A 21,821-nucleotide genomic window follows, 5' to 3' on the forward strand; every position below is an offset into this window, starting at 1 on the left:
TAGCAAGTCTCATGGGGTCCCTTAGAGGTTAGGGGTATGTGCCGGGGGGGGGGGGCGGGGAGAAGAGAGGACAGGGAATGGCACTGGTGTGCTCCTTGGAGGGAGAGCACGCACTGGGTCCTTTGTCCTGAGCATGTTTATCTCTCTCTTGCAGGTGGAAATTTGGGGGGAGGACTTCATAGAATATTCATCAGCTTTCCAGGTGTGCTTCAGGGTTGTGGTCTCCACTGATTGGTCAGTGCCAGGACAGCAGGTCATTAGTCAATGTAACTGGTCCTGAGGCAGGCAAGGTGTCACTCATCTGGTTTTGCTGCTTTTCTGGGCCTGGAGCTGAAATACAACTGAGGCCTGGATGTTATGTTTAGGGAGAAAAAGGTCAGGGGGTCTAAACCCCCTGATCAGCGATATGAAACATCAGAGGTCCAAATTGCATGACCAGTGATATGCTAGGGGAGGATAGGTTACCCTGGGGTGAGGTTCTTGTTTTCCCAGTTTTGCCCCTTGCTAGGCATCTGGGGCTTTCTGCCCTGGTGAGTTTCTGTGCCTGGCCCATCGTCCTTGCTCTGCTCATGTCTATCTAACAGTTTTTTAGAGTCTCTGAGGCTGAGAAGACAAAGGAGCCCTTCCTACTATTTCAAAATTTAAAATAAAATCAAAACTAAAACCAAAATAAGAGGAAGGAGGCCCAACCGGGTTGTAAATTTCCCCCATGACTATTGGGCAACACTTTTTAGGAAATACTAAAAACAACGTTCTTTCAAAAAAGGTGTTTCCTCATTAGTATGACCTGCCTTTGCCCCTTCTAGCGATGGTGTCTAGAGTGCTGGCCCCCAATTAGTGTACGAGGGCACAAAGGCTGGGAAGGGAAGCTGGTTCGCACAAGGCCCTGAGCAGCAGGCAGGGTTGGACCTGGTTGGTTGACTGACGTGAGTGGCTGCGTGTGGTTTGTAAGAAGGCATCCAGGCGGGCAAAAGAGCTGAGCAGAGCACAGTGTGTGTGTGTGTGTGTGTGTGTGTGTGTGTGTGTGTGTGTGTGTGAGAGATGAGAACAGTCCCTGGAATGACAGGCTTGTGCGGGAAGCGTGGACCATCCCTGTGGCTAAACATGGCAGGGCTGGTCCCAAAGGTCGCCCGTCAGGCAGGTGAGGAGCCTGAACTTGTCCTTTTGCTGGACAAGGGGCCCTTGCAGAGGACAAACGGGCCAGGGTAGGAAAGGTGGGGGAAGGGAACACCCGGCCTAGGCAGCTTGTCAGGACCCAGCTCCCACCGCAGGAGGAGGGGGGCTGTGGGTCCTCTTGTTCTCCTTACCCAGAAACCCAACAAACTCGGGTCAAAGGTGAGATATGATGGAATTAGAGGTGGACGTGGCTCATGCCTCAAAATGCACGTGGACTTTGCTGCTGACCCCACAGGAATGGTGGATCATGTGAGACCATCAGACTCCTCGGCTCCAAAACCTGGGCAGTCTCTCCTTGTCCCGTGGGGCAGAGCCCAGACTCCTCAGCTGGGCAGGCCAATCCGTATCAAATTCCCAGCCACCTGAGCTCCCACCAAGCTGTCCCAGCCCCCACTCCAAGCCCTTGCCGCAGCCACTTTGCACTCTTCGACAGCCCCATCCCCACAAAACATCCCGAATGCACAGCCCGGAGTGAATACCCCCTCCACCAAATTCCCATGGCTTTAGGGTCTTCAGACATGCAGCAAAATGCTGCTGTGAAGGGTGACATTATAAGCCCCCCGCAGCATTATAAGCACCCGAAAGCAGGGGAGGGGTGGGATGTAATGCCCTGTATGATCTTTTAATGCTGCTGACCTTCTGTTCCTCGGGAAATAGTAATCAAATTGCCAGTCGTCCCAAAGGAAAGATGTCATCCCGCCCCCCCTTAACACCAGACTGGGATGGAGTAAGGGCTCCAGAAAAGGCCAGAGGAGATGGGTGTGTCCCGGGACAGTGCAAAGGGAAGCAGAAGCCAGTGACCCAGGGGGCCTTCACGTGGCCACCCAGGGGGTTTCCAGTTCTAGATGCCTTCTCTGACCTTGACTCATGAAAGGTGGCGTCGGGGGGGGGGGGCGGCATGGAGTTGAGGGGGGTTTGGGGCTCTGGGCTAAGTCAGCTGAAGGCCTGGAATTGCTGGGGCCACAAAGAGCTCTGCAGGGATAGGAACCCTGCTAAGGGACCCAAGGGACTAATTTAGGGCACCTCCCCAGGGAGAGGAGGTGCATTTGGGTCTTCTTGGGGGAATTTCCAATATTATAGGGTTACTTTACAACGCACTGAAACGTAAAGTAAGCCATGCCTATTCTAACTGTCAAAACATTTTTTTAAATGTACAACCAGATTCTACAAAAGAAAAAGTTATGCAAAAGATAGATAACCTCAAGTGTTGGTAAGAGTGTGGAGAAATGGGAGCCTTCATATATTGCTGGTGGGAATGTCAAATGATAACAGTCACTTTGGAAACCAGTTTGGCAGTTTCTTTAAAAGTTTAGACATGAATTGACCATATAACCCAGCAATTCTATTCCTAGGTATCCACTCAAGATACATAAAAATATGTATCTAGACAAAGACTCATACGAGAATATGCATAGCAGCTTTATTCACAATAGCCCCAAACTGGGAACAATCCAAATAGCCATCAATTGCTGAATGGATAAGCAAAATTGGCCCAACACAATAGAATGTTATTGAGCCATAGGAAGGAATGACGCACTGACACACGCACTACAAGACGAATGAACCTGGAGAACGTTTGCTGAGTGAAAGAAGCCAAACTCACCAGGACAACTCCTGCATGATTCCATTTATTTGAAATGTCCACAGACGCAGAAGCATATCAGGGGTTGCCAGAGCTGGGGGGAAGGGGCTGGCTAGAGACAGGAGTGACCACTAATTGGCATGATTTTTTCAGAGGGAGGGGGCCACAGAAATGTCCTAAAACTGGATTGTGGTGATGATGGCATAATTTGGCAAATTTACTAAATATCTTTGAGCTGTACGCTTCAAATTAGTGAATTTTATAGTATGTGATTCTACCCCAATACAGTTGCTTTATTTAAAAGCATTTCCCGTCCATCGTTAGTGTTTATTTCTGAATAGACTGTGCTGCTTGCAGGGCCGCTCTCCTGGAGGCTTAGGTAACCTCAACAGCCATCACAGGACCTTGAGGGAACCCCCAGGGCTCCCCGTGCATGGGGGGGCTGTGGTGTTGGGGGCCAGGCAATGAATTCTCCGGCCCTTTTCATGAGGCTCTGGAACAAGGACCAGCAAAGGGAAACTTGCATAGCCACCTTGGGAGACGGCGATGACAGTCCACAGCTGCCCATGCAGTTTCGGGGAAAACGGTTCTCCCCGGAAGCAGCCTGAATGGGAGTGAGCCCACGCCCTGAGGAGAGGCCCCGTGGGAGCCCAGCACTCCCATCGGCCTGGTCCGGCCCTGTTAAAACCACGGCACACCACACAGAGGGCAACTGTAAGGGTGCTGCCGCAAGGGAAAGAATGCAATTCTTAGGGACCCTGACTCGTGTCTCTGCCCGCCGCCCTCTCTCCCCCTCCCGGTTCCTTTGTCTCCCCACCCATGGGATGCCCACATTCTATGTTAGACGCCAGGTGTGCCTGGCCCAGTGGCAGCATCCTGCCCCTTCCTCCCCCGTCTGGGCGGGGGCCCTCCGTGGAGTGTGCTGGGGTCAGGGATGGCTGAGCACAGCTGGAGACTTGCTCCTCTTGCCAGCCCAGAGCATGACCACAGCTCCTGGGGGGCTGATACCTCAGGGGCAGAGCTCGAGGCAGGTGCAGTTCACCCTCTGCACAAATCCACCTACCAGGGCGGCATTGGCCAGTGTCAGGATGGCGCCCGGCGGGAGCTCCTTGCCAGTGGCAAGGTGTGAGACTTCCCCGGGGACCAGCGCACGGTCCCAAATGGCTAGGCCAGCCATGCTCCCCACGAAGGCCTCAGAGCCATCAAACCCACCCCCTATGCTGTCTTGCTCCTGGCCCAGCACCAGGGAGCCCCCGGGGGGGATCTCATAGCCCTCCCTGAAGCGGGAGCCGGTGGCCACCAGCCTGCGGTCCACGTGGAGCCAGTACCTGCCCAGGAGGGACGTCCAGATGACGCACACATGGTGCCACTGGCCGTCCAGCAGCGGCTGCAGAGGGAGTTCCCTGAAGGCCGGGTCTCCAATCACAAAGTGGATGGAGCCAGGGACCAGCGAGTCGCGGCCGTGCAGCACCAGCTTGTTGTCATTCTCGGCGGTGGCGTAGGAGAGGAGGGTGCCCAGGTGGCCCGAGGCTGTCCGGACCCAGCTGCAGACAGACAGGGCCCGCAGGCCCGCGAGGAAGCCGGGGCGGAGGAAGACCACGTTCTCAGTGGAGGTGTTTGGGAAGACGAGGGCGGGGCCCACGTTGCAGACTGGAAACAGAGGGGGGTGGGGAGAGTCAGCTCCTGCACCACCAGGTCACCCAGAAACACCCAGAAGCTTCCAGAAACATACATGCTACGGGCTTTTCCTTTGCACCAGGCAGGTGGGCCTAAGACCCTGGCTTTTATCAGGCGCTAACTGTGAGGGCTGCGTCTCATTGTCTGACAGGCAGGAACAAGGAGAGCCAGGCAGGCATGTGCCTTGCTAGGGAGCAGGCCTGCGCCCACACTCCTCACCACGAGGGAGCCTCTGTATGAGTGTCCTGTGGCTGCTGCAATGATTCTCCATAAACTCAGTGGCTCAAAACAACACAGAGTTTGTACCTCATAGTCCTGGAGGTCAGGTCTCACTGGGCTGGAATCACGGTGTGGGCAGAGCTGGTTCATTTGGGAGGACTCAGGGACAAGCCCTTTCCTGCCCTTTCCAGCCTCTAGAGATGCCCACATTCATGGCTCATGGCTCTTCCTCCATCTTCAAAGCATATCCCTCTGTCCTCTGCTTCTGTTGCCCGACCCTCCTCTGACCCCGATGCTCCCGCCTCCCTCTATAAGGAACACTGTGATCACCCTGGGCCCACGCCATAAGCCAGGATCAGCTCCCATCTCAAAATCACACCTGCACAGTCCTCTTTGCCACCTGAGGTGACATATCCACAGGGTCCCAGCATCAGGACATGGACGTCTTTGGGGGCCACCATCCTGCTCACCAGATTCCTGCCAGGTCTGCCTGTCTGTGTGTGTGGGGGGTGGGGAGGGAGAAGGAGCAGGGGCAGCCTCCAGTTGCTGCACCTGGTCTGAGGTTCTGATTGGCAGGCTGGGGGCGGAGCCTGGAAAAATGCTTTCCTAGCCCCTCATCCCATTGAGTTTGAGGATGGGGGGCCTCCTGTGACTGGCCTCCAGCTCCTCTCTCCACCTCGGGGGCTCCTGTCATAATCTAGGGCAGTGGTCCTCAACCAGAGGTGACTGCGCCCCAGGGTACATCTAGCAGGGTCTGCACAGCGTTTTGGTTGTCAAATCTATAGCCTCCATTTCCGAGAGGCCAGCGGGTTGATCTTGTCGTATTGGCGAGGCCACCAGCATGCCCGGATGAAGGGAAATCCTGATTCAGAGGAAGGGGCCCCAGAGGCTGCTAAACAAGGCAGCGGGAGCCACCTGGTCAAAAATACAAGTGAAAGATACAGGGGCACTAGTGGTAGAGGCCGGGGGTGCTGCTGAACACCCTACAATGCCTGGGGCAGCCCCCCCAATGAAGGACCGCCTTGCCCAAATGTCAGTAGTGCTTCGGCCGAAAAGCCCTCACCTGGGAAATCAGAACTGGCTTTTCAAAGGCCCGGGCCCTCCACGGGCGGGCACAAGCCCCACGAGGCGCCAGCTGAGCCAGGGCCCTGCAGAGGCTCGTGTAGAGAGCATCGGTGGGATCCCGCCAGCCCTAATGAGGCCAACCTCGGACACGGAGTGGCATGTGCTGACGCCAGGCAGCACCCCATGTGTGCATTCACCCGACATGCCCAGGCCAAGGGGTGGCCTGACCTGCTGGGGACCTACAGGCTGGCTGTCACCTGGATGGCCCCTTTCTTCTGGGACGGGGTATGTGGGGCGTGAGCCAGTGTTCCCTCCACACAGAACAGGGGAGAGGCTCATTGGAGGGGATCAGAGGCCCAATTGCTTAGTTAGTGAGAGGGAAAGTGGAGGTGGATAAGGGAAGGCAGGCCCATGAGACTTACCTTCTCCCAGTCTCTCAGGGCGCCGTGCCCACTGGCTGCCTGGGCCTGGCGGCTCCCGTGTCCCCTGGAGATGGCCAGCAAAATCCCGAGGTAGGTCCAGGGGCTCAGGCGAAGTCCTGAGCACCTGCCTGCCCTCCTGCAGCTTCGGGGAGCTTTGGCTTGGCAGCGCAGGCCGGGCAGGGGCTGTGGTGCCAGGGCAAGCCGCAGGAAGCCACTCCTTAAGAGCATCCAGCCTGGCGCCCTGGCTCTGGACAACGTGCGTCAGGCGAGCCAGCGTGTCCTGCAGGGCTCGCATGTCCAGGGCCAGGCTAGACAGTGCCTCCCTCTGCGCCGCCTGCTCCTTCCTCTCCTGGGTGAGCTGCTGGCTCCTCTCCCTCAGGGCGACACCCAAGGCCAGCAGCCGGGAGTCCACCTTCCGGCTTCTGCGCTGCGTCTTCCGAATCCAGGTCTTGAGGTGGCCCAGGTCGCCCTGCACAGTGGCCTGCGACTGGTTGACGGCCAGAGCCAAGGCCTGGCTCTCCTGGGCCAAGCTCTGGAACCGGGCATCGATGTTGTAGGACAGGTTGTAGTTGCTGGCGATGGCCTGCAGGTGTGTTAGGGTCACCTCCTGGAACCTCCGGAACTGCAGAGGCACACAGCAGCCTTGGGGGCAGGGCCCGGGAGGGCTCCGGACAAGCCTTCCCTGCCATGCTTCTGTGGTGCCTACAATGGCCGGCCAGTCACCATGACCAGCCCCATCCCAGCTGAGTTCAGGGAGGAGGGGGGACCAGCTTAAAGTCACTCGGTAGCACATTGTTGGGTGAGGGCTTCAGGCCACCAGCCTGGTCCCCCACTCTTCACCCCTGACCCTCGGGGTCCTCCCTGTGAGTGGACAGACACCAGGATGGGCCGAGTGAACTGCTTATGCGGGTCAAAGTGGGGAGCACTTGAGGCAGGCCTGGTCCATGCAGGGCGGGGAACTGGCTACAGACCCGCATGGGTGTGTCTGCTCCACAATGGACTGATGGGCCGAAGACCTCACCCGCATGCTCAGTGCTGCTACCTCATCCGCTCCCCTGCCTCGTCTTTCCCCCTCCCCCCTGCACAGACCCAGCGGCCTGGATGCACCCTTGGGGGCTTCCTACCCGCTCCCAGCCTCTGACTCCCACCCAGCCCTTATGTGTCTGCAGAACCCTTACTTGTCTGCAGAACCTGTCTGGGAAACCTTTCTGCTGGTTTCCAGCGATCGGTGAAAATAACATCAGCTGCTAAAAAGAACTACAAACTCCACACCCGTGTCCATAGAGCGCCAAGGCTCACTACTCCATTTCTGTAATGGCTGTCCAATTAAAAAACAAAACAAAACAAAACAACAACAACAACAAACAAAACCACCTGCCCTGCATGGTGGGTGTTTACCTGTTCCTCCAGTCTGCGGAGCCTCTCGAAAAACGGTTTTCTTTGCCCCATAGGGCCAGCTTCCTGCGACAAAGCTCCATGCAGGTATACGGGCACAAAAATAAGCAAGAAAGACAGGGTCGTCCTTCCGGGGCAGCCCATTCTGAGAAGAGCAGCGGGAGTTGCCACCAACCTGTAGGATGCCGCTGCCTGCCTTGTGCTCCTGCCTCAGCCTATGCTGCCTCCAGCTCTCGGTGGAGAAATTTTCCTTTTCTGACTCTGGCTGGGAGTCAGGTACTTCCTGCCACCAAATGAAAGGCATTTGCCTCCCAGCCCACGGGCTCGGGAGATTCAGAGGTTCCCAAGGAGACAAGCTTAAAACAGATGCAGTTTCTTCGGAAAATAATTCTATGGGGTGAAAGCCCTGGTCCGGCTGGCTCGGCGGCGGCCAGGGGTGATTGCTTTAGCAGGAGCACAGGGACTCATGTTCCCAGCAAGAGGAAGTTGAAGCAGGACAGAGAACCTGGCTGGGGCAGGGGATCCTGGGATCCAAGTCTGTAGTGGGGCCCAGCACCGCACCATGCACAGAGCATCCTGTGAGGACATCTCTCCCTCGAATAAGACAAAGGACATGGGAGTGGGAGCCACCATAATTTATTTTGGGAACAGGTTGTGTATTGGGCTGAATGGTGACCCCCAAAATGTAGGTCCAAGTCTTAACTTCTATACTTGTGAATGGGACTTTATTTGGAAAACGGTCTTTGCAGAAGTACGTAGTCCCCCTTATCTGTCGCTCTGGTTACTCTCTCCTGCTTACTGTGAAAGCTCAGCCAAGCGTCACCAGACACTTGGAAACCTCTGAAAAGAGTGACAGAAATCTGCCCAAAGAGTAAAGGAACCCAGGAGACAATGCAGAGGGCCAAGGAAAAGCTCAAGAAGGTTCTAATCAATACCCTTAGAAAAATAAGAAAGGCGTTGTGTTCACAAGGCAAGTAATGGATGCTACAAAAAATGGAATCAGAAAGGAAGCTGTGCTTGAAAGGAAAAACTATGATGCCCAGCTAGCGTGGCTCAGGGGTTGAGCGTGGACCTATGAACCAGGAGGTCTCTGTTCGATTCCCAGTCAGGGCACATGCCCGGGTTGTGGGCTTGATCCCTAGTGTGGGGCTTGCAGGAGGCAACCAATCAATGATTCTCTCTCTTCATTGATGTTTCTATCTCTCTCTCTGAAATCAATAAAAATATATATTAAAAAATAAAGTAAAAACTATGATACCTCCCCCCCACACACACAGCTGAAAGGCAAAGTTAAAGCAATTGCTCAGAAAATAGAGTGGGGCCTTGACTTACGAGTTTAATTCGTTCTGAGACTGAGCTCGTTAAGGAGCTCGTTAACTCAAATTACTCTATCAACTCAATGCAAAAAATCGGAGAGAGACAGCTGGTATCTCAAAAAACTCCTTAGTCAGGACACTCATAAGTCAAGGCCCCACTGTACAGCTCCTCTCACCAAGTGCTAGAATACCCAGGACAAGGAGGAGATCTGAAAAGTGTCCAGAGAGAAAACCTGGTCACATGGCAAGGATCGAGACTCCCCCCAGAGACCTGCTGGCCATCTCAGCAGCAGGGCTGGCTGCCAAAGACAGAGGAGCAAACTTTCACATTTCCGAGTGAAAATGGTTTTCAAATTTTAAAGTTGTGCACCCACCTCAAGTGTAAATTGACCCTGAGAAAAGAATAAAGGCATTTTTTTCCAGATATGTAAAGGCTTAAAAAATTGATCTTCTGTGCACTGTTTTGTGAGAAGTTACTGAATCATAGGAAAATAGAGGAACAGAAGATGATTGCAGTCGCTGTAGGAAGTGGAGATCGAGGGCTCTAATCCATAAGTGGACTGGGAGGAATTTCCAGAGCGACTCAAGACGTCACCATCCTCCCTCCTCCCTCCCTGTCACCCCCCACATCCAATCCATCATTTCTTTTCCGCAGAAATATCCCAGGTCAGCCAGTTTCACCACCTGGCCCCCACCAGCCACCCCGCTGGCTCCCTGCAACCCCTGCTGTCCATTCTCCCAATTGCACTGCCTTTAGTCACTCATTTTCTTCCCCTCTTACTTTTTCGGATCACTATTTGCCATTTGGTGTATTGCTCATGTCCTTTAATTTCTCACTTGATATGCGAGAAGGAACTTTATCTGCTTCTTTCTCTTACCTGGAAGAGTGCTTGCTGCACGCATTTAATTAATGTATGTTGGATAATTAACTGTTTCCCAGATTTTCCCACAAGGACATACAGCCAGTGATTTTCAACAGGTGTGCCGCAAGAATTTTTAAAACATGCAATACCTGACCATTTAGTCGGGGCACTGACCTTTTTTCCCTTAGATTGTCAAATAAAACAAATGGTAGCAGCCAACACAATAGCATCCGGCGTGAAAGAATAAAAATTATACCTATTTTTGTCAGATTGGCAAGTAATGTATTTTTTGGTGTGCTGCAGAGTTTTATTTTTTATTTTTTTTAAAATATATTTTGTTGATTTTTAACAGAGAGGAAGGGAGAGGGATAGAGAGTTAGAAACATCGATGAGTGAGAAACACCGACCAGCTGCCTCCTGCACACCTCCTACTGGGGATGTGCCCGCAACTAAGGTACATGCCCTTGACCGGAATTGAACCTGGGACCTTTCAGTCCGCAGGCTGACGCTCTATCCACCGAGCCAAACCGGTTTGGGCTGTGCTGCAGAGTTTTAGTAATTAGTGATGTGTACCACGGATGAAAGAGGTTGAAAATCACTGGTCTGGGCTGAAATGGCAGGTTCTTGTGAAGTCTTCCCGGATCACCTCCCCAGGCTGCCAGGACGGAAGGTACCCTACCTGCGCTGTGCATTATGGCAGCCACTGCCTACAGGTGTGGCTGGTGGTCACATGCTGAACGTGCGGCTCCTATGCCAGGACCCGGACTCACACCGCTACAGTCATGCATCCCCACACCATCCCCCTTGTCACTGCTTCCCTATCTGCAGTGCGTTTTCCTATCACGGTCGCATCCTGGAGCGCAGGGCCTGGTCTCTGGGACGGCTGGTGCGCCAGCAAGTGCGGAGCGCGCACGCGTGGCGCCCGGGAGAGAACTGGCCTCGGGAGATGAGCGGGGCTGGAGATGACTCCGGGTGATGAGCACACGGAGGCAGAAGAAGGGCGCCCCCTCGCGCACTGCGGAACCCTGCTCCGAGCCAGGTCGGGGCGCGCAGCCCCACCCCCAGACCCCTCCCCCTCCCCCCAGTCCCCTGCGCCGCGCGGCACAGACCCCGCCCCCCGTCTAGCGCAGGCGCAGGCGCAGCCGCCCGCTCCGCCCCTTCTGGCTTCCGGGCTTCGCGGATTCGTCGCGGTCGGTCAGCTGACCCACCCGCTCAAAGAAGTTCCGCGGCAGCGCTGCCCGGGCCTGGGAGCTCGTGCTCCGCGGCCGCGCGATGGGCCCCAGCGTAGAGCTGGGTCTCGGCGACCCCAGTGAGTCGGCAGCGGGTGCACAGCGGCGGCGCGGGGTCTGAGACCCCTTCCCTCTGCGAGGCCCTCCTCCCGGCCCGGAGACCCCTCCCACCCCACGAGGCCCCTCCCGTCGCTCACGCCGCGAGGTGGGCTGCAGCCGCACGCTGGGTAGGGGGCGCGGGACGGCTGATCGCTGCTCTGTTGGCCCGCATGCACACTGCGTGCCGCCGCCCTCGTAGACCCGGCTGGGTCGGGAGGCACCAGGCTCTGGGGGACACCGTTGGGCCCCTGATACAGGCTTATGGAGAGGCTGGGGGCACTGGTAACAGACTGGCGCCTGCTTAATGGTACTTAGTCCTGCCGGGGCGCTCGACCCGAAATAAATACTACTCACAGACGGCGATGGTTTCCAAAAAGGAAGGGAGTTTGGCGAGTGGAAGTCGGAAGTCATTGATGGGTGCCTCGAGACCAGGTCTCCCAACCTCAGCACTGGTGACATTTGGTTTGGATAATCTTCTATTGTGGGGGCTGTGTATGTGGAATGTTTACCAGCATCCCTGGCCCCTGCCATCTCCAGCTACTGGCATGTGCCCCTGGACGGGTTGACCTACTGTAGAGGGGGTCATGGAGGGCCTCCGGTCCTGAAAAGGACTCAGTGAAGACAGTGAGAGGTGGGAAAGAGGGGATACTGCTGGGTGATGGAAGGGGTGAAGAGGAATGAGGTCCCCAGGAGGTTTGCTTAATAAGAGGCCAGAGGGTGGGAGATGCGTCCTTCTCCGAGACTGGGTCCCATGTGGATGCCCACGGCTCCGTGCGCTTTCACGTCCTTTCCTGTGAACAGGATGGACCCAGTGCCGTCTTCCGTCCGCCTCACTGTCCGGGAGGCTGTTCACACCCTTTCCTCTTCTGAGGATGGTGGCTGCATCTTCTCCACCCTGGGGTCCCTGAAGCGCTATCTCGGAGGAACGGAGAACCCGGCCCTCCCTGGGGAGCAGGAGGAGTTTGCCAGGGTCCACTTTTCGGCCGTTCTCAGATGTCTGGTCAGCAAGCTGAACCCGGACTGGCTGGGGCTGCTGCCCAATGGCCAGTTGGAGGAGCTGTGGGCCAGTTTCTTCCTGGAGGGCCCAGCTGACCAAGCCTTCCTGGTGCTGATGGAGGCCCTTGAGGACACCCCTGGGTGAGTGGGGCTGCGTCTCGTTATGGGGTCGCTGGTCACATCCAAAGCATACGCATGGCCTGAAGGATTGCAAACCAATAGCAGGGCACCTGAAAATCAAACCTGGTTTGTGTTCATCTCTGCAACGAGGGTGTTTGAGTGCCTGCGGCTGAGGCAGTGGGTTAGCTCCAGACTGAAGTGCCAGGGGTGGCAGTGCATGGCCATCGCCCTCTCCTTCACCCTGTGGCTCCCAGCTCTGCAGTGAGGCACCCAGGTGCCCCAGCAAGCTCCTGGGACCCCTCACTTGATGGGGGGAGGGTCCTAGATTCCACATCAGAGCACAGGACAGCCCTTGTGGGGATGCCTGGTTGGAAAGCGGGGCTGCTGAAGAAAGCAAGCACCGTATGGAAAGCACGGCCAGGAGAGGGCGGTGGTGTCCAGTGTGATTCCAAGCGTAGGGGGCTGCACTGGGCCCAGCAGGTGCTGTGCCCCGCTGGCAATCTAAGCTACTTGTGAGATTTAAATACTCTTCCTTTGAACGTAAGTGGAGGGAATAGCGCCAATTAAGTTGTTGGGGTTACCTGTTTCATGACGGCTGTTGCTACTCCCATTGGCCGAGGATGCTGAGGATGGAGGGGGTTGGGGTTCTGCCCCTCACACCTGCTCTTGGTTCAGTCCCAGTTTCCGTCTGATGAAGATGGCAAGGCTGCTGGCCCGGTTCCTGAAGGCGGGCAGGATGGCTGCTGTCATGGAGGGGCAGTGTCGGCAGCAGGCGGAGCTGGCCTTTCCTCTGCTCCAGGAGGCGCTCCTAACCAAGGTGGTGGGCTTGCCCGACCGCCTGGGCAACTGTCTGCAGCATGAGAACCTGGCTGAGTTCTTCCCTCAGAACTACTTTCCTCTGCTCGGGGAGGAGGCCGTGCGGGTGCTGCAGGCGGTCGTGGACTCTCTCCGAGGTGAGCCCGCCCCCCTCCCAGAGTGACCCTCTTCCAGCCGTTTTCTTGACCTGCCATCCCCTCCATCTCCCTGGCCTCTGGGCACTTTGCAGTCTCTGGGTGGTGCTGTTGGTGGGTCAGACGTTGTCTCCTGTTTGGGGTGGTAATGACCCACATGCTGAAGTTTTACCCACTTCGTGGCTGTTGACCTTGGAGGTGGAGCTGACTCTATTTTATTTTTTTTAAATATATTTTTATTGATTTCAGAGAGGAAGGGAGAGGGGTAGAGAGATAGAAACATCAGTGATGAGAGAGAATCATTGATTGGCTGCCTCCTGCCCGCCCCCCACTGGGATCAAGCCTGCAATCTGGGCATGTGCCCTTGACCAGAATCAAACCTGGGGCCCTTCAGTCCGCAGGCCGACGCTCTATCCACCGAGCCAAACCGGCTAGGACATGGAGCTGACTCTTGATTTTTTCAGTTCTCGGGTGGACATTGGTGAAGTCAGCCAGATGGGGCTGCTCACTGCTGGGCCCTTAGTGTCGATGGGAACATCTGAAAACTGTTCTTACTGTGACAGGGCTCGTCTGACGTGGCCGTTGACGAGGGTCTGCTTGCCCTTGTTAGCTTGCGGCTCTCAGTGTCTTTGTCACTGGCCATCTTGGCTGCCTGGAGGGGCACTGTGGGAGCGGCTTCTTGTTCACCCTCTCATCACAAAGTCTTTGAAGCGTCATTTGTGGGGTCCGGTGTCCCGCATGGGCGTGCCCAGCGCTGCAGCAGCTGAGGTGGTGGAGCTGGTGCCGCGTCAGGTGCTGCTCAAGGCCCTTCACGCGTGTTGCTTCGTGGAGTCCCAGGACTGTCCTGGAAGGAGGCAGCATCACTGTCTAGGGGGAGGGACCACAGGGAGGTGAGGCTCTTACCTTGCCAGGCCTCCCAGCCCCACTGCCTTTTACTGGGTGATGCCCTGGGATGTTCTGAAGGTGCCCAGAGTCTGCTTCACCGGCAGGGGCTGTGCAGGCGCCCCTCTCTAGATCACAAACTCCGAATTCCTGTCGTTCCCACTGTGCGTGGGTCCTGTCTGAGACCTGGTCGGCTCCACCATCCTGGCTCTGCTTGTGGAGCCGGTATCGCCCACCCTCTCCTGGTTCCTGTGTCCTTGTTTCCTCCCTTCCTCCCTCTGGGCGGCTCAGAGCCCGACCTGTGTCTGTGAGTAGCTGACCGCCTTGGCCAGGCCCCTCTCAGTGCTTCTCCTGGTGCCACCACACTTGTCCCTACTTCGGAGGATCATTGTGACAATTAAGTGATCAAATGTGTGTAACGGTTTTTATTTTTATTTTTTTATTTTTTGGCACATTTTTTTAAAACATTTTTTAAAATATTTTTATTGATTTTTTACAGAGAGGAAGGGAGAGAGATAGAGAGTTAGAAACATCGATGAGAGAGAAACATCGATCAGCCGCCTCCTGCACACCTCCTACTGGGGATGTGCCCGCAACTCAGGTACATGCCCTTGACCGGAATCGAACCCGGGACCCTTCAGTCCGCAGGCCAACGCTCTATCCACTGAGCCAAACCGGTTTCGGCTGTAATGGTTTTTAAACAGTTATTATTGTTGGCTTCAAGTTAGAACAAGCCTATTATGATTATGGTTGGTTGCAGCGGTTCTCAACCTGTGGGTCGCGACCCTTTCACAGGGGTCGCCTAAGACCATCGGAAAACACATATATAATTATATATTGTTTTTGTGATTAATCACTATGCTTTAATTATGTTCAATTGGTAACAATGAAATTGGGGGTCACCACAACATGAGGAACTGTATTAAAGGGTTGCGGCATGAGGAAGGTTGAGAACCACTGGTTTAGAGTGAATGAATTGGCATTTTTATGACACGGAGTCTGCCTGCCCAGGAATGAGGTCTGGCCCCACTTGTCAGGTATTCTTCGATAGCCTTGCCATAGCCCTCCTTTAAAATCTCCTTTTCCTTCCTGTCCTAGGCGGCTTAGACTGCTCTGTCTCCTTTGTGTCTCAGGTCGTGGGGAAAGCCTGTGTCTACGGGAGGCAGAGTGAGTGTTTCCTGTCTGGGGAGAAGCCACAGCGTGTTCTGGCCCCCTCCCTCTTGGTGGCTGTCCTTGGGGAGGCGGCGGGGACGGGGGTGGGGGGGGGGGGGGAGCATGTTTCCCTGGCAGAGGGTCGGAGCATGGCTGTGTGTCCTGAAACAGCAGCGGTCCCCTTGCCTGGGCCTGGTCGTGGGTGGGCTGATGCCAGCTGTCCTGGGCTCCTTGGTGGGGGCTTGGCTATGCAGCCGGTGGGCCTGTGGGCTGCAGATACTGGATGCCCCATGGCCCTGTTGGCTTTCCCGCAGAGGAGATCCTGGGTGTGCTGGTGCCCCGGCTGACAGCACTCACCCAGGGCAGCTGCCTCTGGCAGCGGGTCTGCTGGCGCCTGGTGGAATGTGTGCCCGACCGCGCCATGGAGGCCGTGCTGACAGGGCTTGTGGAGACTGCCGCTGGGTAAGAACCAAGGTTCCCTCCCACTGTAAATGCTGCTCTTCCAAGAAGGCAGAAGGTGGGTCCAGGTGACACCTCACCTGCCGTCCCTTTGTAGGTAGTCAGTTTCTGGTCCTTCATAGGGAAGGCTGGCACCCCTGCTCTAGGTGAAGTATTTAACCTGCGATGCAGTCAGATGCGTTGAGGTGCTGGGCTCTCCTGGCTTCCGTGTTTACCAGGAAGAGGGAGAATCAGGATCCACTTGGAGCTGAAACACCCCCGGGCTCCCTGGGGTTAGAGCAGAGCCCAGGATCCAGCCCCATGTGTTGAGATCCCCTCCCCCCTCACCTGTGCCTCACAGGCCTCAAGTTCTCGCTCGACTGTTGGGGAACCTGGTTTTGAAGAGTAAGAAGGCCCGGTTTGTGATGACCCAGAAGCTTCTGTTCCTGCAGTACCGATACACGGTGAGAGTGCCGCAAGGTGGGCTGCGGGCCGCCTCAGGCCCCAGAGCAATGACTGTAGCAAGCGTAGCGGGAACAGTGCACGTTTCCGGGAAATGCCCGTCCTTTAGCCCAGACCCGTTCCTGCTCCGGGACTCCTGCGCAGACAGCCCTTGGCTCCCTGGGCAACTCTGGCCAGGCAGGCGGCAGGCGGTGGTATCTGCCTGGCAGACAGTGACGAGATGCCCGGCTTCCTTTGCAGACGCCTGTGCTGCAGAGCCTGCTGGGGTACCTGGCCATGGACAGCCAACGGCGCCCACTCCTCGTACAGGCAAGTCCTGTCAGGCCCTCAGTCCCTGCAGCGTCCCAGGGCCGCCGACTGGTGGGACGGGGAGGGAGCATCCTGCCTGGGTGGAGGGGAGGCGGGGGCTGTCTGACCAGGCCAGGGTTGTGCTGCCCACCAGGCGCTGAAGGAGCTCATGGAGACGTGGGGCAGCAGCAGCGCCATCCGCCACGCACCCCTGGCACAGCAGTGCTATGTCAGCAAAGCTGTCTTAATCTGCTTGGCGCACCTGGGGGATGCTGAGCTCCAGGACAGCCGGGATGGTGAGCAGGTGGCACGGGCACCCTGTCCCCATTGCCCCCCTTCCCCACGGCACATTCAGCATGTATGCGTTGGTTTCCCCAGAGTTGCTGGCTAGCCTAATGGCAGGAGTGAAGTGCCGCCTGGACAGCAGTTTACCTGCCGTGCGCCGCCTGGGCATGGTCGTGGCCGAGGTGGCCAGTGCCCGGATCCACCCTGAGGGGCCTCCCCTGAAGTTCCAGGTGAGCGAGGGCTGTGCCCACGTGGTCTCCCCAAGCTGCTGTCGCTCCAGCCTCGATGTCACCACCTTCCTGGGTCTGTGCTCATGGAGCATCTCTGTCAGTGCGGACTCGGCCTTGGTGGCCCTCCCGAGGGTTCACAGCTTAGAGGGAGTGGAGGTATTGCCCCTCAGCTGGGTCCCCCAGGGGATCCGTGGGTGTTTAACTCTCAGGTCATCCTAGGCATCTCCTCCTCTCCATCCACTGAGCCCTCAGGGCATTGCCACGCTTACTGTGTCCTGGGGGTTCTCATTCTCGGCTCCCTCAGGATGGGGCGGCCCTCTGGCCTTCAGCACACCCAGTGCTGCCCTCTGCAAGGTGGAGGCTTAGAGGGTTGCTCTTGAAAGGCTCTGGCTGTCAGGCTGGACCAGGGCTGCAGCGGGAGGGCCTTGGAGGGGCCCTGGCTCTGCTGCTCCTGCCAGTCCCATCCCAGCTGACTCCAGATCTTTCCTGTGGCAGTATGAAGAGGATGAACTGAGCTGCGAGATGCTGGCCTTGGCCACCCCGCAGCCCGCTGCGGACAGCCCCTCGGAGGCGGGGTGAGTTCCTCCCACCCGGGGGGCTGGGCATGGTGGGCCGGGTGGGCAGCTTCTGCACGCGCTGGGACTCTGTCTTGTCATCCTGGACCCACGTTGCCGAGACAGAAGCTCAGAAGACGAGGGTTGGGGTGGAAGGAGTGTTTCCTTGGGAAGCAAAGGTTCTGGGACCAGAAACTTGTGAGTTTGTCCCTGAAGGGTTCCTCCTTGTTCCCCAAAAGCCCACCTGTCACTCCAGTCGCTGCAGAGACCCCTGACAAACAGACTGTAGAGGGTGGAGTCCCGCAGGTGCGGCCACAGGGCTCTGACTCTGAGCTTGACAGGTAGGACGGAGATCTTGGGAGGGGAGGTGAATTCTTATGTTTTATTATTTACTTATTTATTTGTGTATGTATGTATGTATGTATGTATGTATGTTAATCCTCACCTGAGGGTATTTTTTCATTGGTTTTTAGAGAGAATAGAAGAGAGAGGGAAAGAGAGAGAAACATTGATGTGAGAGAAACACATTGATTGGTTGCCTCCTGCACAAGCCCCAATCATGGCCTGGGCCGGGGTGAAGCCTGAAACCAAGGTGCGTGCCCTTGACCAAAATCAAACCCGGACCCCTTGGTCCACAGGCTGATGCTCTATCCACTGAGCCAAACCAGCGAGGGCTATTTTGTAAGTACTCATTGGTTGCTTCTAATATGTGTCCTGACTGGGGATCAAACCTACAACCTTGGCATGTCGGGACATCAGGACGACGCTCTGACCAATTGGTCTACCTGGCCAGGGCCTGGGACATGAATTTTGGTGACTCAGGAGCTTGTCCTATTGGTGGAGGGTGCCCAGCCTCAGCTCTCAGGCACTCCCTCCTGCCTGCTTTCTGCTCCTGGGTGACCAGCAGGCTCCTCGTGTCTGTGATTCTTCCACAGCGATGATGAGTTTGTTCCCTATGACATGTCGGGGGACCAAGAGCTGAAGAGTGGCAAGGTGCCCATGTACGTCCGGGACTGCGTGGAAGGTGGGCCTCTCCACATGGCATGGGCCCCCGCTGAGTGCCCTGTGGCAAGGAACCCGCCCCAAGCACAGCCCTGCCCTGGGATGGTTGGTCCATGGGACCTGTTCATGTTCTGGGGGTTCACCTGCCTTCTGCCCAGCGCCCAGACCCTGGCTGCTGGCTCTGCCGTGGTCAAGGTCAGGGCCGAGGAATGATGGAGGCCTGTTTTGGTTCAGCCCTGACCACATCCGAGGACTGGGAGCGCTGGGAGGCAGCCCTGCGGGCCCTTGAGGGGCTGGTCGTCAGGAGCCCGGCTGCCACTCGGGAGGTGAGCAGGTAGAGGGGCTGGGCCGGCAGGGTCATGGGAGTGAGCAGTGCCCTCAGGGAGCCTGGTGTGGCTCGTGTTGTATGCGTCGTTGGCTCTCTGTCCCCTTAGGAGGCCTGTGTCTGGGGCCTCTGCTGGGATGGGAGGTGGAGAACAGTCCCAGGCTGTCCAAGAGGTGTCCCTTCCATTGTAAAGAAACGGAACACTGTGGGGGGCCTGGGGCAGGGGGCGCTAAAGGCGCCCTGACCTGTTTGCAGGTGAGTGTGGAGCTAGCGCAGGTGCTCCTGCACCTGGAGGAGAAGACGAGCGTGGCGGGATTTGAGGGGCTGCGCCAGAGAGCCCTGGTGGCCGTCACCGTCACAGACCCGGCCCGGGTGAGTCCCGCTGGCTGTGGGGTGCCAGGGTTGTGCCCCCCCAGCTAGTGTCTGTGTGGGGGCCCTGCCTCTGGAGTTGTGATCCGCTGCGACCTCTCATTGCCTGGCTCAGGTGGCGGAGTATCTGACCTCACAGTTCTACGCCATCAACTACAGCCTCCGGCAGCGCATGGACATCCTGGACGTGAGTGCCCTGCGGCCCCTGTCCCACTTGTCAGGCCCACGCTGCCCTCATGGGAGGGGCCAGGCCTGGGGCAACGCCAGGGAGCTGGTGTTTGCCAAAATCTACCTGGGCAGAGCCAGAGGCCTCCTGAGTACCTGTCACTGGACCGGAGCCTGAGACCAGCATCTGTGTGATCTGCTGCAGTGTGGATGTGTTGGGAAGTAGTTTTGCTAAGTGAAATAAGCCAGACACAACACAGATACTGTATGATTCCACACACATGAGACCCTAAGGAGTTAAAATCTTAGACAAAGTAGATGGTGGGTGCCGTGGGCTGAGGGAGGGGTGGGGAGTTAGTGTTTAATGGGGACAGAGGGTCATTTTGGGAGGCTGAACCAGTTCTGGAGGTGGATGGTGGTGATGGTTGCACAGCAGCGTGCATGGACTTAATGTCACTGAACTGTGCACTTAACGCTGATTAAGATGCTACATGTTATGTAGAGCAGCGGTCGCCAACCGGTGGTCCGCGGACCGCTGGTGGTCCGCGAGTTCCGAAAGGTTGGCGACGGCTGATGTAGAGTAAAGCAAAGACTAAGACAACACAAAAAATACATCATTTTGCTGTTTACAACTCAGTGGCATTTGGTACATTTGCAATGTTGTGTGTCTATCAGATCTGTCTACTTTCAGAAAATCTTGCATCGCCCACAAGTAGTTCCTCCCCTGTAACCACCAGTCCACTCTGTTCTCTGTGGATTTGCCTGTTCTGGGTGCTTCCTATAAGGGAAGTCGTACTGGTGGCCACCTAGGTCTCGTGTTTTCAGGGCCCACCCGCATGTAGCTTCATTACCCTTTCCTGTGAGGCAGCGGTCAGGACTGGATGAGCTTTGGGAAGAGAAGTGGCCCTTGTGAGGGGAGTGAAGGCTCTGGCTGGTCTCCAGGGAGCATGCCCACCTTCCCCCCCCCCGTCCCCCACAAAGCGAAGTGATTATGGGGTACGTGGCACTGACTTTCTACGGGGTTTCCTGAAGCTCCCCCTCGAAGACGCAAGAGCTGCTGGTGCTAACGGGACTCTTGGTTTACCTTGAGCTAGAAAGCGTTATCCTTCCCCAGAGCGATGGCGGCTGCCCTGGGTCTCTCCCCTTTAGGTCCTGGCTCTGGCAGCCCAGGAGCTGTCTCGGCCTGGGCGCCTCGGGAGGACTTCCCAGTGTGGCTCCCCGGGCCCCACCTGCCCGCCCAGCTGCACCGTGGCTCCCACCTGGCGGGCTGTGGTGGACGAGAGGATCAGAAGGAAGACCCGGAGGTTCTCAAAGGTCAGCCAGGACTCGGGTCGGGTCCTCGTGGGTGGGGGCTTTGGGCAGGCTGGAGGCCCGGTCTGCGTGGACGGGGTGGCTGCAGTGCTGGTGTTCTGTGAAAGGAGAGTTTTGGGCACAAACGGAGTGACGTGACATGCTGTAGGGCAGGGGTCCTCAAACTTTTTAAACAGGGGGCCAGTTCACTGTCCCTCAGACCGTTGGAGGGCCGGACTATAGTTTAAAAAAAAAACTATGAACAAATTCCTATGCACACTGCACATATCTTATTTTGAAGTAAAAAAACAAAACGAGAACAAATGCAATATTTGTATTTGCATGTGGCCCGCGGGCTGTAGTTTGAGGACCCCAGCTGTAGGGCATCAAACTGAACTGGTTTTAAGACATGGATGCAGAATTAGGTATGAAAAAAGGGCCCAGGAATTCTGTCAGCAGCAGATGACCTGGTCTGGGCTGTGTTGGGGATCTGCCTAGGCTAGGCTGATCTTGCTCCCCAGGGACATTTGGCCACGTCTGGAGACATTCTTTTTTTTTAAATATATTTTTTGTTGATTTCAGAGAGGAAAAGAGAGGGAGAGAGAGATAGAAACATTAATGATGAGAGAGAACCACTGATTGGCTGCCTCCTGCACACCCCCTACTAGGGATTGAGCCTGCAACCCAGGCATGTGCCCTTGACTGGAATTGAACCCGGGACCCTTCAGTCCGCAGGTTGACGCTCTATCCAGTGAGCCAAACCAGCTGGGGCTGGAGACGTTCTTGGTTGTCATGGGGTTGGGTGCTACTGGCATCCAGCCCGTAGGGCCCAGGGAGGCTGCATACTCTCCCATGGCACACAGGGCGGCCCCCCCAGGAGAGCGTCCTGCATGGGGAGGGGAGGCCGTGCTCCACACCCATGTGGCTCTCTGTGTGTTTGGCAGGGCTCTTCCAGGCGAGGACCAGCTGGCAGCCCCAATGAATTCAACTCCGTGGCTGGCTACTTCTTCCTCCCTCTCATTCAAGGTTTTGACAGGTGAGTGGGAAGCCTCGTGATTTGGGGAATGAGCCCTGGATACCTCTGAGGTCAGGCGGCTTCCCAGGGTGGGGCCCGAGGTGGGGCTTTAGGCAGCAGCAGTAGTTGTTTACAAAGCACGGGATGTGCGTCACAGAAGATATTCGATCTACTGATGAAGTTGTGAGTTGCTACTGAGCGTATATGCTGCTCTTCGTAGAGGTGTCATAGGTTTGTGTTTTTTCGTAGTGGGTT

General features: G+C 56.4%; 2 protein-coding genes across 5 annotated transcripts in view; one reads left to right on the forward strand and one right to left on the reverse strand.

Annotated features, from left to right (window-relative positions):
* Positions 1-3,767: 3,767 nt before the first annotated feature.
* Positions 3,768-8,078, reverse strand: PTX4 (pentraxin 4). Its single transcript, XM_006100865.3, has 3 exons — positions 7,540-8,078; positions 6,142-6,763; positions 3,768-4,408 (listed from the first exon to the last, which is right to left on the reverse strand). The coding sequence occupies exons 1-3, from the start codon at positions 7,678-7,680 to the stop codon at positions 3,768-3,770; spliced, it is 1,404 nt and encodes a 467-aa protein (XP_006100927.1). The 5' UTR covers positions 7,681-8,078.
* A 2,829-nt stretch (positions 8,079-10,907) lies between these two features.
* Positions 10,908-21,821, forward strand: part of TELO2 (telomere maintenance 2) — a 14,085-nt gene continuing 3,171 nt past the window's right edge. For 2 of the 4 annotated variants that reach the window (XM_023764492.1, XM_006100867.3), the window contains exons 1-17: positions 10,908-11,149; positions 11,845-12,180; positions 12,835-13,112; positions 15,090-15,158; positions 15,458-15,605; positions 15,943-16,045; positions 16,284-16,352; positions 16,486-16,627; positions 16,710-16,846; positions 17,342-17,421; positions 17,640-17,741; positions 18,336-18,424; positions 18,637-18,728; positions 18,983-19,099; positions 19,212-19,283; positions 20,411-20,575; positions 21,496-21,587. In XM_023764492.1, coding sequence (XP_023620260.1) covers positions 11,846-12,180; positions 12,835-13,112; positions 15,090-15,158; positions 15,458-15,605; positions 15,943-16,045; positions 16,284-16,352; positions 16,486-16,627; positions 16,710-16,846; positions 17,342-17,421; positions 17,640-17,741; positions 18,336-18,424; positions 18,637-18,728; positions 18,983-19,099; positions 19,212-19,283; positions 20,411-20,575; positions 21,496-21,587 — 2,090 coding nt within the window. In that variant the 5' untranslated portion in view covers positions 10,908-11,149; position 11,845. Of the gene's footprint in view, positions 11,172-11,844; positions 12,181-12,834; positions 13,113-15,089; positions 15,159-15,457; positions 15,606-15,942; positions 16,046-16,283; positions 16,353-16,485; positions 16,628-16,709; positions 16,847-17,341; positions 17,422-17,639; positions 17,742-18,335; positions 18,425-18,636; positions 18,729-18,982; positions 19,100-19,211; positions 19,284-20,410; positions 20,576-21,495; positions 21,588-21,821 lie in introns of all 4 variants that reach the window. The other 2 variants (XM_023764493.1, XM_023764494.1) reach the window with 2 other exon arrangements.

This window comes from Myotis lucifugus, unplaced genomic scaffold (assembly GCF_000147115.1).
Source record: "Myotis lucifugus unplaced genomic scaffold, Myoluc2.0 scaffold_332, whole genome shotgun sequence".
Classification (NCBI taxonomy): Eukaryota; Metazoa; Chordata; class Mammalia; order Chiroptera; family Vespertilionidae; genus Myotis; species Myotis lucifugus.

Coding starts and splice junctions, on each gene's coding strand:
- PTX4 (XM_006100865.3), bottom strand. CDS start 7,680: ATGGGCTGCCCCGGAAGGACGACCCTGTCTTTCTTGCTTATTTTTGTG. Junction 6,764..7,539: donor TCCGCAGACTGGAGGAACAG/GTAAACACCCAC, acceptor GTGCCTCTGCAG/TTCCGGAGGTTCCAGGAGGT. Junction 4,409..6,141: donor CCCTGAGAGACTGGGAGAAG/GTAAGTCTCATG, acceptor CTCTGTTTCCAG/TCTGCAACGTGGGCCCCGCC.